Source organism: Nematolebias whitei, chromosome 9 (assembly GCF_014905685.2).
Source record: "Nematolebias whitei isolate Nwh7 chromosome 9, NemWhi1, whole genome shotgun sequence".
NCBI lineage: Eukaryota > Metazoa > Chordata > Actinopteri > Cyprinodontiformes > Rivulidae > Nematolebias > Nematolebias whitei.
In genome coordinates this window covers 26,898,490-26,910,569 of record NC_056506.1, presented here as the reverse complement: position 1 = coordinate 26,910,569, position 12,080 = coordinate 26,898,490, and the positions used below count along the sequence as shown (strand labels likewise).

Below are 12,080 nucleotides of genomic sequence, written 5' to 3'. Positions count from 1 at the left end.
TGGGCTTCAGACATCAGAGTTTTCCCCATCAGACATCAGAGTTTTCAGACTCTAGAACTTCTTCAGAACCTCCATCACTCTGAGACTCTTAGACTCTATCACTCCCAGACTCTTGCAACTCTGCTTCTTGCAACTCCTGCATGAACTGGGAAGTTGCCACATTTTAAATGGGTCGACTTCCGGGTCATTTGAGAGCTTTTGATTGGTCTATGGACCAGGAAAAGGTGTGGTTTGTGATGTAAGATGTTATCATAAGTCGAGGTCAGAGAATGAGATTGTTCAACAACTAACAGAAAGATAATTGCAGAAAAACCAGACTTCGTGGCGTCTCCCTCTTATTATCTTCTGAAAAAGTTTAAACATGACATTTTTCCTCGGTAAACATTTTAGTTGACCGAAACCGACCTTTAACATACTTACAAAACTTGGCTCATTTCAGACAGAAAATCAAGAAATGCATATTAACCTGATTTCTTCTTTGAATGAGGAATAAAAATCATTACTTACTGTTTATGTAAAATAAAATGAGTAGTTCTCTTCAACCTGTGAATCATTGAGTGAACTAACACAATTTGATTATCAAACATTTGTAAAATAGTAATGATTATAAAAAGAGAGTGTTCTTTTCACTTGAATCTTCAAGAAAGAAAGTCTCCAGATGGCTCAAACTGTATTCAGATCAATGAAATAACAGTCTCTGTCCATCTGATAGATTTGAGGTCATCAGGGTCAGATCAGGTTCACTACAGTGGAACAAACCAGTTCTGCTTGTGATAAGATGGTCTCTTTGGTACGCCCCTCATCCATTGCCGGCCCTCTTCCTTGTTGACAGTCGTGTCAAACTGGTTGAAAACAACAAAGTCCATGCTCAATAATCCAGGTATAAAATCCAGCATTTTTCAGTCAGGTCATCTGGACAGTTTCTTTTTTTTTTGTGCTGAAACGTTTTGCCTTCGATCCGGAAGGCTTCATCAGTCAAGGAAACACAGAGGGCCAGCAATGGAGGATGGGCGTACCAAAGAGACCATCTAATCACAAGCAGAACTGGTTTGTTCCACTTTGGAGTAAGCTGTTGGGGGAAGAATCAGTTTTGTTGTGTGTTTGCTTGACTGATGAAGCCTTCCGTATCGAAGGCAAAACGTTTCAGCACAAAAAAAAGAAACTGTCCAGATGGCCTGACTGAAAAATGTTGGATTTTATACCTGGATTATTGAGCATGAACTTGTTGTAATCCTTTCAGATGTTTTATTAATTTCAAAAACTACTTGGCTAAGATAAAACATTTTAGTTTTTTATTTTCTGTATGAAAAATGTACTTCCTATGAACGACTTATTCATGTGGCATCCTTGCTACAAGTAGGTATTTTTTCAGTTGTGATACCTACTATTCAAGAGAAGTGCAATGAGTGCCACACATCTAAAGCGCCAGTTTAAATGGCAACTCCACTTTTTAAGTCACATTTTGCACCAGCCATGCTTCATGCACTAGCATAATTCCAGTTTTAAGGTGGACAAACAGAGCTGGGTTGTTGTTTTTTGCTTTTATTTCAGAATTCCCTTTGCATTCTCTGTTTGAGACCAAACAGCACAGCAGGCAGATCAGTCCAAATACCTTTGGCTTTTTTACCCATACCCTTTTATTTGTGGTTGTGCATTGCTACATAGTTAAAATATGCACAGAAGTCTCTGCTAGAGTGGTCATACTGAAGCAGAATTTGATGCTTTGAATTTCTTTCATTTCTTTTTTAAAATGTTTTTCTTGTCATTGTCAAACAGGAAATACCCTGTACATGATAACTTCTAATAAATTTAGCTAGTCTTTTTTTTTTTTTCAAGGAAAAAAAGGTCAGGAATTGTACTAATTTTTTTTACAATCACTTGCTGACATTTTCTTTTTGGGAAAATTAGTTTTACTTCAATATTCTCACTAATAAAGTATGTTAATATATTAAAATCCTATTTCAGATGTTTGTTTTTTTTCTCTTTTGGAAAATGTTTCAGGCTGTAAATTTGGGAAAGAGGTTACATATGAATTGAACTGGATGCGTTGGTATGGCTTTTAGACACCATTAAATGTCTGTCTGCCTGGAATTAATTGTCATGGTCTCTAAAGCTACATGTCATTGTAAGGCATTTTAAGAGATTCTAATAAATTACTAAAGATTAGAGATGCAATACAAAATAATTATTTGTAGTATTTCTATGACATGAAACAAAGTGATTTCACAAAAATAATGTCTTGAACATCATAACAACACAGAATAAACGTCATATGAGTTTTTGTTGTTTATTATTATTACAAATAAGTATTAACATTATCAAGGGTTACAGCAGGCTAACAACGTTTCCAGCTGCAAAGTGACCAGTTTTATGAATTGTGTTTGGAGCTTTGTTTTTATTAAAGAACTTAATTAAATCAATGTTGTTAGAGCAAATGAAACAGGCCTTTATTTCGTGAGTGGCTTGTAATTTTGTGTACAAAGAGGAGGGTGGAGTGAAAGGAGTTGGCCATGTGCTGCCAGTCATCTGTAGCCCTTCATTTTCCTTGCTGTTTGTTTCACTTCTCCCTAATTAAAACTGCTTTGATGCCCACAAACATTGAAAACAACTTTATTGTGCTTTGGAGGATTTTTATTTTTTAGAAAGAACGATGGTCTGACAAATGTATTTATCACTTGACATTAGTTTTGTGTCATATGTTTTCTATTTGGGTGTAAGTCAAAGTAGATAAGAGAACTGTTTAATGTTTGTGTGTAAAAAGGGATGCCATTCGTTATGGACCATTCCTTTCTGTTTTAGTTCCCTGAGCTGTTGCCGTCCTAATGGTTTTTATATTCATGTCCCGGTTATTTCCATGTAGGAGCATTGTCCCCTCGCCTGGGGCAACGTCAACCTGTTTGACTACACTCACACATTAGTAGCAGGAAAGATGGCTCTCAACTTGTGGCCGGTTCCACATGGCCTAGAGGACCTGCTCAACCCCATTGGTGTCACAGGCTCTAACCCCAACAAGGTAAGCATTTGTTAGCTAAATTTTCTCTCCTTTTGCTACTGGGGATTTCAGATTTCATCCAGATGTGGTAAATAGATGGTGAACATGCTTGCTTTCTTTCTTGCTTTCTTGCTCTAGTTTCTAGCTCAACTAGAGCCGTCCGTCTTCTACATGGTCCATCCATCTATCCATCCATTCATCTAACCAACCTCCCTACCCAATAGTAGCACAGCGATATAGTTCTCCCACATGCACACATGGATTTTCTCAGTGCACACCATTTTCCTTCCACAGACCAAAAACATGCATGTTAGGTTAATTTGTAACTAAATTGTCCCAAGATGTGAATGAGGACTGTGAATGGTTGTCTGTCTTGTTTGTCTCTTTGTCTCTTGTTTGCAAGTTCATCACAGGGACACCCCTGTGATGAACTTGCGACTTGCCTCCGGTGTCCTCCCTCTCTCGCACAGTGATTGCTGGAGCTGGGTACCAGCTGCATCTATAGCTACACTGAAAAGTGGCAAAAGAAAATGGATGGGTTGTTGAATTGGTTATCCACACTCATTACCCCATAATGACAAAAAAAGTGTATTATTTTGTTAATTTATTAAAATAAAAACACAAATATATAATTTCCTTAAGTATTTCGGCCTTTTGTAACAACCACTAATAACCATTAATTTAGCTCAGGTTTCTTCTGTTTCTCTTGATCTCTGCTGAGATGTTTTTACATTTTGATTGGAGACCAACTCTGGTAAATTAAATGGTTGGACATGATTTGGAGAGACATTTAGGTAGAACCATGACTTCCTGGGGCTGGGGCTGGTCTCTTGGCCACTCTGAGCAATCTGAGCTATTGAGAGAGAATTAGAGCCTGACTGATATGGAAATTTTGGCTATTGTTTATACTGCTATTGGGAGGGGAGAGCGACCGAACGCCGATAACTGATATAATGGCTGATAATCTTTGCGCTTTTTCCACCCTCAAGAATTTAAAGCCCTATTTGCATGGAATTAGTTTTATCTAGGGACCACATGCTATTTGTAATAATTACGGAGATTGTCTGTGTTGTTAACCCCATGCGAATCGGCCATGTCAGTCATTTGCAAAGTAAAAATTCCCCCGCAAATCACCTACTATATTTTGCTGAACTCTGAGGTTCTGTGATAATACTAATCCAATGCGAATAGGCATCTCTGTGATTTGGACAGAAATGGACGGGATCCAATATGTAATTAAGCATTTTTTGTATCCTGGGCGCATTTTCATTTGTTTTTGGCAATGGAGGCTGCATTGGAGTGCATAAATAACCTTTTGTGTCCCAGACCAGCAAAAGCCTATCGACCCATAACGGAACACACAAGCAACACACGAACAACACACGAACAACACACAAACACACAAGCGGATGTTACACAATACGCATCGTGTTAACATTAGGGGTCGAACGACTACATAATTTTTAAACTCGACATTAACATAATAAAACTCGAGTAGAACTTGAGTAGGTGATGACGTCATAGGATCACAAGATGCAAAAAAAAATAAAATAAATAAAACTGCAAAAAAAGTCATTTATTATTTACAAAAAAAGAGCAACAAAACATTGGGAGAGTATATTATGCTCCTACCATTTATCATACTGCAAATAAGTCACAGGAAAACCAAAACTATTAGTTTTTATTATTAAGCTGCAAAATTAAAGAAATAACGTGCAGCACGTCAAAAATGAAACTAAAAACAGTGGGGTGGACGACCACCCTGCACCACCGCCAGCTGTGGTACGCATTAGGTTTAGTTTTAGAGATTAATATTTTTTGCTTTTAGTTTGTGAAACAAGGTCGGAGGAAGCTGGTTCTGGTTCGATCATTGAACCCGGTCTTACACCATATTCTGTGACCTGCAACAGTGCATGCATCACCGCCCCCTACGGTCACAATATACGGTGGTCACAGAATATGGTGTAACACCAGTTCACAACGAGCTCCAAACAGTCAGGAAGTTGATTCATTGTCTGTTTCTTTACGGTAGTTGAACCAGAAGATTCATCTTTAGTGAAATATTTCCATATTATTGATGCATTTCTACCTGTTTGTCAAGACTGGGCCTGCTCTGCTTAGTCCATCTGCTGGGAGGAATCCATTTGGTAGCTTCTACTAGTAGCCCGGTGCGGATCACGTGACACAATGACGTCACTGCGAATACTCAACATGAAATTTAAAAACTCGATAGATGTCCTAGGAATCGACCTGCTGATTACTCGAGTAGTCTGTTAAAGCCCTAGTTAACATCATATCCAGAAGATGTCCGTAAATTTAATCTATATCTCAGGCTTTTGGTTATCCCGTGCGAATGCGCCACATAAAAAGCAGACGTTGGGGAGCAATTTATTTATTACATGTGGCCCCTAGGTAAAACTAATCCTGTGCAAATAGGTCTTTAGAAAACAGCGATTGGAGAGGGACTTGTTTATTTAGCGCTACTGTTAGCAACCATGAAGCTAAGCTAATCAGATCCACGCAATTACCTAGTCTCACACGAGGTTTACAAGTGGTGCTCTAGTCATAAAAACAGTCTTTTCAATGTGCATTCACATTTTCTGTCTTCCACGATTCATCATAAAGTTATCAAGTGTGTTACATAAATATAAATTAAAGAAATGTCCTTCCCTGTTCATTGTTTAAACAGTCAGTCACCTATGGTGAATGCCTAATTAGTACTGACCACAGCAGAGTTTTTTTTCTTTGCAGGGAAGGGGGGGAGGATGCCAGTCAGACCTGGCAGACCCAAACGTATTGTGAGGGTTTGCTGGGAACGTCTGGCAGAGTCTCTTGTGAGACAGAGCTTTAACTCCCACCTCTGGGAGAACTTCGAACATGTTCCGGGGGAGGCGGGGGACATGGAGTCCGAGTGGGCCATGTTCTGTGCCTCTATTGTCGAGGCGGCTTACTGGAGCTGCGGCTGCAAGGTTGTCAGTGCCTGTCGCGATGGCAACCCTCGAACCCGGTGATGGACACCGTCAGTGAGGGATGCTGTCAGGCTGAAGAAGGAATCCTATCGAGCCTTTTTGGCCTGTGGGACCCCGGAAACAGCTGATGGGTACCGGCAGTCCAAGCGACATGCGGCTCGGGTGGTCGCTGAGGCAAAAACTCGGGCATGGGAGGAGTTCGGAGAGGCCATGGAGAATGACTTCCGCACGGCTTTCGAGGCGATTCTGGTCCACCATCTGGAGTCTCGGGGGGTGGGGGGTGGGGGGTTGGGGCGGTACACCACCAACACTGTTTATAGTGGGGGTGGTGTGCTGCTGACCTCAACTCGGGATGTCGTGGGTCGGTGGACAGAATACTTTGAAGACCTCTTCAATCCCACCGGCACGTCTTCCACTGAGGAAGTGGAGCCTGGGGACTCTGGGTAGGGCCCTCCAATCTCTGGTGTTGAGGTCACCAAGGTGGTTAAAAAGCTCAGGGCAGGTCCCAGGGGTGGATGAGATTCGCCCTGAGTTCCTTAAGGTTCTGGATGTTGTAGGGTTGTGTTGGCTTACGCGACTGCAATATTGCGTGGACATCGGGGGAAGTTCCCCTGGATTGGCAGACTGGGGTGGTGGTCCCCCTATTCAAAAAGGGGGACCGTAGAGTGTGTTCCAACTACAGGGGGATCACGCTCTTAAGCCTCCCTGGTAAGTTCTATTCGGGGGTTCTGGAGAGGAGGGTCCGTCGGATAGTTGAACCTCGGATTCAGGAGGAGCAGTGCGGTTTTCGTCCTGGTCTTGGAACACTGGACCAGCTCTACACTCTCAGCAGGGTCCTGGAGGGTGCGTGGGAGTTTGCCCAACCGGTCTACATGTGCTTTGTGGACTTGGAGAAGGCGTTCGACCGCATCCCTCGGGGAACCCTGTGGGAAGTACTCTGGGAGTATGGGGTATGATTATACGGGCCTTTGATACGGGCTGTTAGGTCCCTGTATGACCGGTGTCAGAGCCTGGTCCGCATTGCCGGCAGTGTCGGGCTTGTTCCCTGTGAGAGTTGGACTCTGCCAAGGTTGCCCTTTGTCACCGATTCTGTTCATAACTTTTATTGACAGAATTTCTAGGCACAGCCAAGGTGTTGAGGGGATCTGTTTTGGTGGCCTTAGGATTGCGTCTCTGCTTTTTGCAGATGATGTGGGCCTGTTGGCTTTATCAGATCGTGATCTACAGCTTTCGCTGGAGCGGTTCGCAGCCGTGTGCGACACGGCCGGGATGAAGATCAGTTCCTCCAAATCCAAGGCCATGGTTTTGAGCCGAAAAAGGGTAGAGTGCCCTCTCTGGGTCAGGGAGGAGGTCCTGCCCCAAGTGGAGGAGTTCAAGTATCTTGGGGTCTTGTTCACGAATGAGGGAAAACAGAACGTGAGATCGATAGGCAGATTGGTGCAGCGTCTGCAGTGAAGCGGGCGCTGTACAGGTCTGTCGTGATGAAGAGAGAGCAGAGTCAAAAGGCGAAGCTCTCAATTTACCTATCGATCTACGTTTCTACCCTCATCTATGATCATGAGCTTTGGGTTGTGACCGAAAGAACAAGATCTTGGATACAAGCGGCCAAAATTAGTTTTCGGCCGCAGGGTGTCTGGGCTCTCCCTTTGAGATAGGGTGAGAAGCTCGATCATCCGGGAGGGACTCAGAGTAGAGCAGCTGCTTCTCCACGTCGAGAAGAGCCAGTTGGGGTGGCTCGGGCATCTGTTTAGGATGCCTCCTGGATGCCTCCCTGGTGAGGTGTTCCGGACACGTCCCACCGGGAGGAGACCCAGAGGAAGACCCAGGACACGCTGGAAGGACTATGTTTTTTGGCTGGCCTGGGAACGCCTCTGGATTCCCCCGGAGGAGCTGGACCAAGTGACTGGGGAGAGGGAAGTCTGGGCCTCCCTACTTAGGCTGCTACCCCCGCTACCCGACCCCGGATAAGCAGATGAAAATGTATGGATGGATGGTTGGATGGATGGATGGATGGATGGGAAGTAAAGATTTCAGACAAACAATGCATTTCATTGAGGACAACAAAGATAATGTTACTAACGCTGATATATTCTACCTCTACATTAGATTTATTTTTCTGGACAAAGTTTTAAAAGGCAATAGCCTATATTAGGTTATCTAAACGTTAGCTTGCTAACTTGAGAGGCACATAGCTAATACCAAGCAGGTTGGAAGATAGAAAATAATTTATTATTGATTTATTTTACAGACCAGTTACAATAAACTTACCATTCCCTGTTCAGCAAAATATGCCACACAGTTTTGCTCCCTGTTTGGCTGTGCTGAATGTGAAAGTGAAACTTAAGTGAACAGCAATGACTTGAAAGTAGTCTACATGCTCCCCCTGCTGGATACATTGTACGATTACAGCTGCTTCACAGCATTTTAGGGGTGAAAATTAGAAATAATAATAATAATAATGCCATCACAATGTCAGCACTGTATGTTTCCATACAATGGCGAAATTAGTCTCTGCATTTAACCCATCCACCACCAGGTGGTGCAGTGGGCAGCTATTGAAAGCGCCCGGGGGGCATTTTGGGGATGAGGTGTGCTGCCCAGAGACGCCACGTGATGTGCAGTGACTGGGGATCGAACCTGGGACTTTCGGGTCCCAAGCCGGCTGCCCTGCCTCTACACCATCTCGGCCCCCATAAATGCTTATATCTGTGAGTAATGGGACAATTATTACAAATATTGATATGTCCCCAAATGTTTATATCGGCCTAAAATATCAGCCCTACAGATATATCGGTCGGGCTCTAGACAGAAGTGCCTCAGTGAGAAAGGTGACCAGGAATCTGATGGTCATTCTGACTGCGCTTCACTGAGCTTATGTGGAGATGAAACTAAGTTCAGAAGAACAACCAGAACTGTGGTCCTCCACTGACCTGGCTTTATAGAAGAAGATAGACAGCTTTACTGTCTGTTCCTTAGTAAAACAAAAATTGTCTTCATTACGGCTCCAAATAAGAGAGAAAAAAAATCATAAAAAATTCACAATACTAAAAAACATTCCTAAAAACCTATTCACACAAAATGGTGCTGTCTATTTTGTGTTGTTTAAAACCATTATTTATAATTCAATTTAGTTTATTTTTATGGCTCTAAGTCACAACAGAAGTTATCTCAGGGCACTGAACAGAAACATTCACAACATACATTATAAATGTCAATTAGTAAAGGTATCTATCTGAGGAAGGAAGGAATAGATTGTTATTTATAAATGATTTTTTGTAAATTGTTCTAATGACAAGGCTGAAGCCTCTCAGAGCAAAACACTTGAAGGACTCGACTCTGAGGAACAAGATTTTCTAGTCTGATAAAATCAAGATTGAACTGTTAGTCCTCAATTTTAAACATTAACTCTGGAGGAGACCAAACACTGCTCATCACCTGTCCACCTCTAACCCAACGGTGGCGCACCATCATGCTGTGGTGCTTTTCAGCTGCAGGAACCGGGAAACTTGTCAGGGCTGAGGTAAAGCTAACTGAATTCTAATAAAAATGGAATAGTTCAGGTTTTGGAAGAATACATTTACGAACTTGTACACACATCTATTCTGCCTAGACATTGTGGGGTACTGAGTGTAAATTAATGAAGAAATAAACAATTGTAACATCAATTTGCTAGTACAAACCTGCTTGACATGAAGAAGGCCTGAATAGTTTTTAAAGCCACTGTAGGTACACTCTGCCTGGAAATGGATGTGAAACCTTCAGACAACTTTGACTCATCTTATGTCAGTTTATTTATGGTCATATTCTTTGTGTTTGTGCAAGTTACCGGTAAACAACAAAACTTTAAACAATATTTTATTGCATTTACAGTCAAAGTGTCAGCTGCTTATGTCTAAGACTTATGGCTAGATTTAACAAAGCTGAGGGGGGCAACCTGCAGCATTTCAAAGCTGACCTTAAGCTGCCTTGATTTAAACAGCCAAGCTTCTTATCGCACTTAATTAATCAGTCGTTGACACCGGCACCTTTCTGTGATTACTGTACTGTAAAAACCTTCAATAACCTCCTTTCCACCATTTCCACACAGGAAACTCCTTGCCTGGAGCTGGAGTTTGACCATTTTAGTTGCCCTGTCAAGTTCCCTGAAATGAGCATCGTTGAGGAACATGCAAACTGGAACATATCCAGAGAGCTCGGCTTCAATTATGGTCACACTGGTTTGGTAAGATAAGGATGTCTTCGCATTTGTTTTTGACTCGGTCATAATTTAACATGCAGAAACTTCTCATGTCACTTTTCATTCACACAATGAGCTTTACAGACACCACGTGCTGATAAAACCAGTCTCCAGTTTGTTAGTGAAGCAGTTGTAATGTGATTTTACAGAGCAACCGACTGGCCCGAGACAACCCCCTGACTGAGAGTGACAATGAGCAGCTCCGACAAGTGTGTAACAAAGACCCGCTGTCTGAAATCACTGAGCAGGAGAAAGACTTCCTATGGAGTCACAGGTACTTTGTCTGACTAGTATTACTGAGTGGCAGTGATAAATGTACACAGAAGTTACATGTGCTGGGCAGATCCAGATGTTCCAAGAGCTCAAACAAGTTTTATTTTCTCTGTATTTTAGATATCACTGCGTCAACATGCCAGAGATCCTGCCCAAGATCCTCCTAGCTGTGAAATGGAACTCCAGAGATGAAGTTGCACAGGTGAGCTCAGGTTTCGACATTGGACACGTCTTCCTTTATTTTCAGGGTTGATAATATTCAGAGACCTGTGCTCTGGTGCAAACAGATTTGTTTAAAAGGGCTGATTTCATTCCAGATGTATTGTCTGCTCAAAGACTGGCCTGCAATTAAGCCAGAACAAGCCATGGAGTTGCTGGATTGCAACTTTCCCGACCCCATGATGAGAGATTTTGCTGTGAAGTGCCTTGAGAAATACCTGACTGATGACAAACTCTCTCAGTATCTCATTCAGCTGGTCCAGGTGTGTTCGTCCTAAGAAGGAAACGACCTGTGAAACTTTCTGATTATGGCCTGTTGTTACGACAAATGAGCTGATGTCTCAGCTCGATATGCTCAAGTAATTTTCCATATTTTCTGCGCCTGTGCCCAGGTTTTAAAGTACGAGCAGTACCTTGATAACCCACTTGCACGCTTCCTGCTGAAAAAAGCATTAACCAATCAGAGGATAGGACATTTCTTCTTCTGGCATTTAAAGTGAGTTCATTTAAAAAGGTCTTTGAGGAAGATGGATCTGTTTGTATGTGAAAGGTTAAAATGTCTGAATGCCACACAACTCTCTGCTCCCCAGTAATGTTACATTTTAGGACACATTTTCAGTTTTAAATATCTATTTTTTACTTCTTTGCTTATGTGTACATGTGAAGATCAGAGATGCACAACAAGACGGTGAGCCAGCGGTTCGGCCTGCTGCTGGAGTCATACTGCCGAGCTTGTGGCATGTATCTGAAGCACCTGAGCAGACAGGTGGAGGCCATGGAGAAACTCATCAATCTCACCGACCTCCTCAAACAGGAGAAAAAAGATGAGGCACAGAAGGTAATCCAGCTGTCGGCTGTTTATGCTTATTAACTCAACACAAGCGCTGGGATTAATCTGCAACATCTGGGCTAATCTGGAGGATACTGTAATATCTAGCAGCTTATTTCAACGTACTGAATACTCTCAGCTGTATCCTCGGATCTGAAGTGTGTTAAAAACACTTCAAGTCAACTCAGAGCCAGTGTTTGGATAGTCTCCTCTGGAGAATCAAACGAAGATAACCACAAAAACAAAACACACTTTTTAGAAAGTTCGACACAAATATAAATAGTTAAATTATTAATTCTGCCAGTCCAATCAAAATTTTCACAGTGGAGCTAAAAAAAATGTAAAAACCTTAACCTCCTGCGACCTGAGCTCTGGTCTGAGATGCATTTTTCACATCTCCTGGATATTTGTGATTAGATGGACCTGATTTATGTATAATTAAAGCTTCCTCTTCAAACAGGAAGTTGTATTTTGTTACATGGTTATGACATACTTTTGTAAAAAAAAAAAAAAAGTCCTCATATGGGTAAAATGGGCTTATTTTACAGCATAACACAACAT

General features: G+C 42.1%; 1 protein-coding gene across 1 annotated transcript in view; it reads left to right on the top strand.

The window, feature by feature from the left end:
* The window catches only part of LOC119414520 (phosphatidylinositol 4,5-bisphosphate 3-kinase catalytic subunit alpha isoform), a 33,063-nt gene that overhangs the window by 15,143 nt on the left and 5,840 nt on the right, over nucleotides 1-12,080 (top strand). The window contains exons 8-14 of the mRNA XM_037681616.1: nucleotides 2,861-3,013; nucleotides 10,049-10,183; nucleotides 10,348-10,472; nucleotides 10,592-10,673; nucleotides 10,789-10,953; nucleotides 11,083-11,186; nucleotides 11,357-11,528. Coding sequence (XP_037537544.1) covers nucleotides 2,861-3,013; nucleotides 10,049-10,183; nucleotides 10,348-10,472; nucleotides 10,592-10,673; nucleotides 10,789-10,953; nucleotides 11,083-11,186; nucleotides 11,357-11,528 — 936 coding nt within the window. The remainder of the gene's footprint in view (nucleotides 1-2,860; nucleotides 3,014-10,048; nucleotides 10,184-10,347; nucleotides 10,473-10,591; nucleotides 10,674-10,788; nucleotides 10,954-11,082; nucleotides 11,187-11,356; nucleotides 11,529-12,080) is intronic.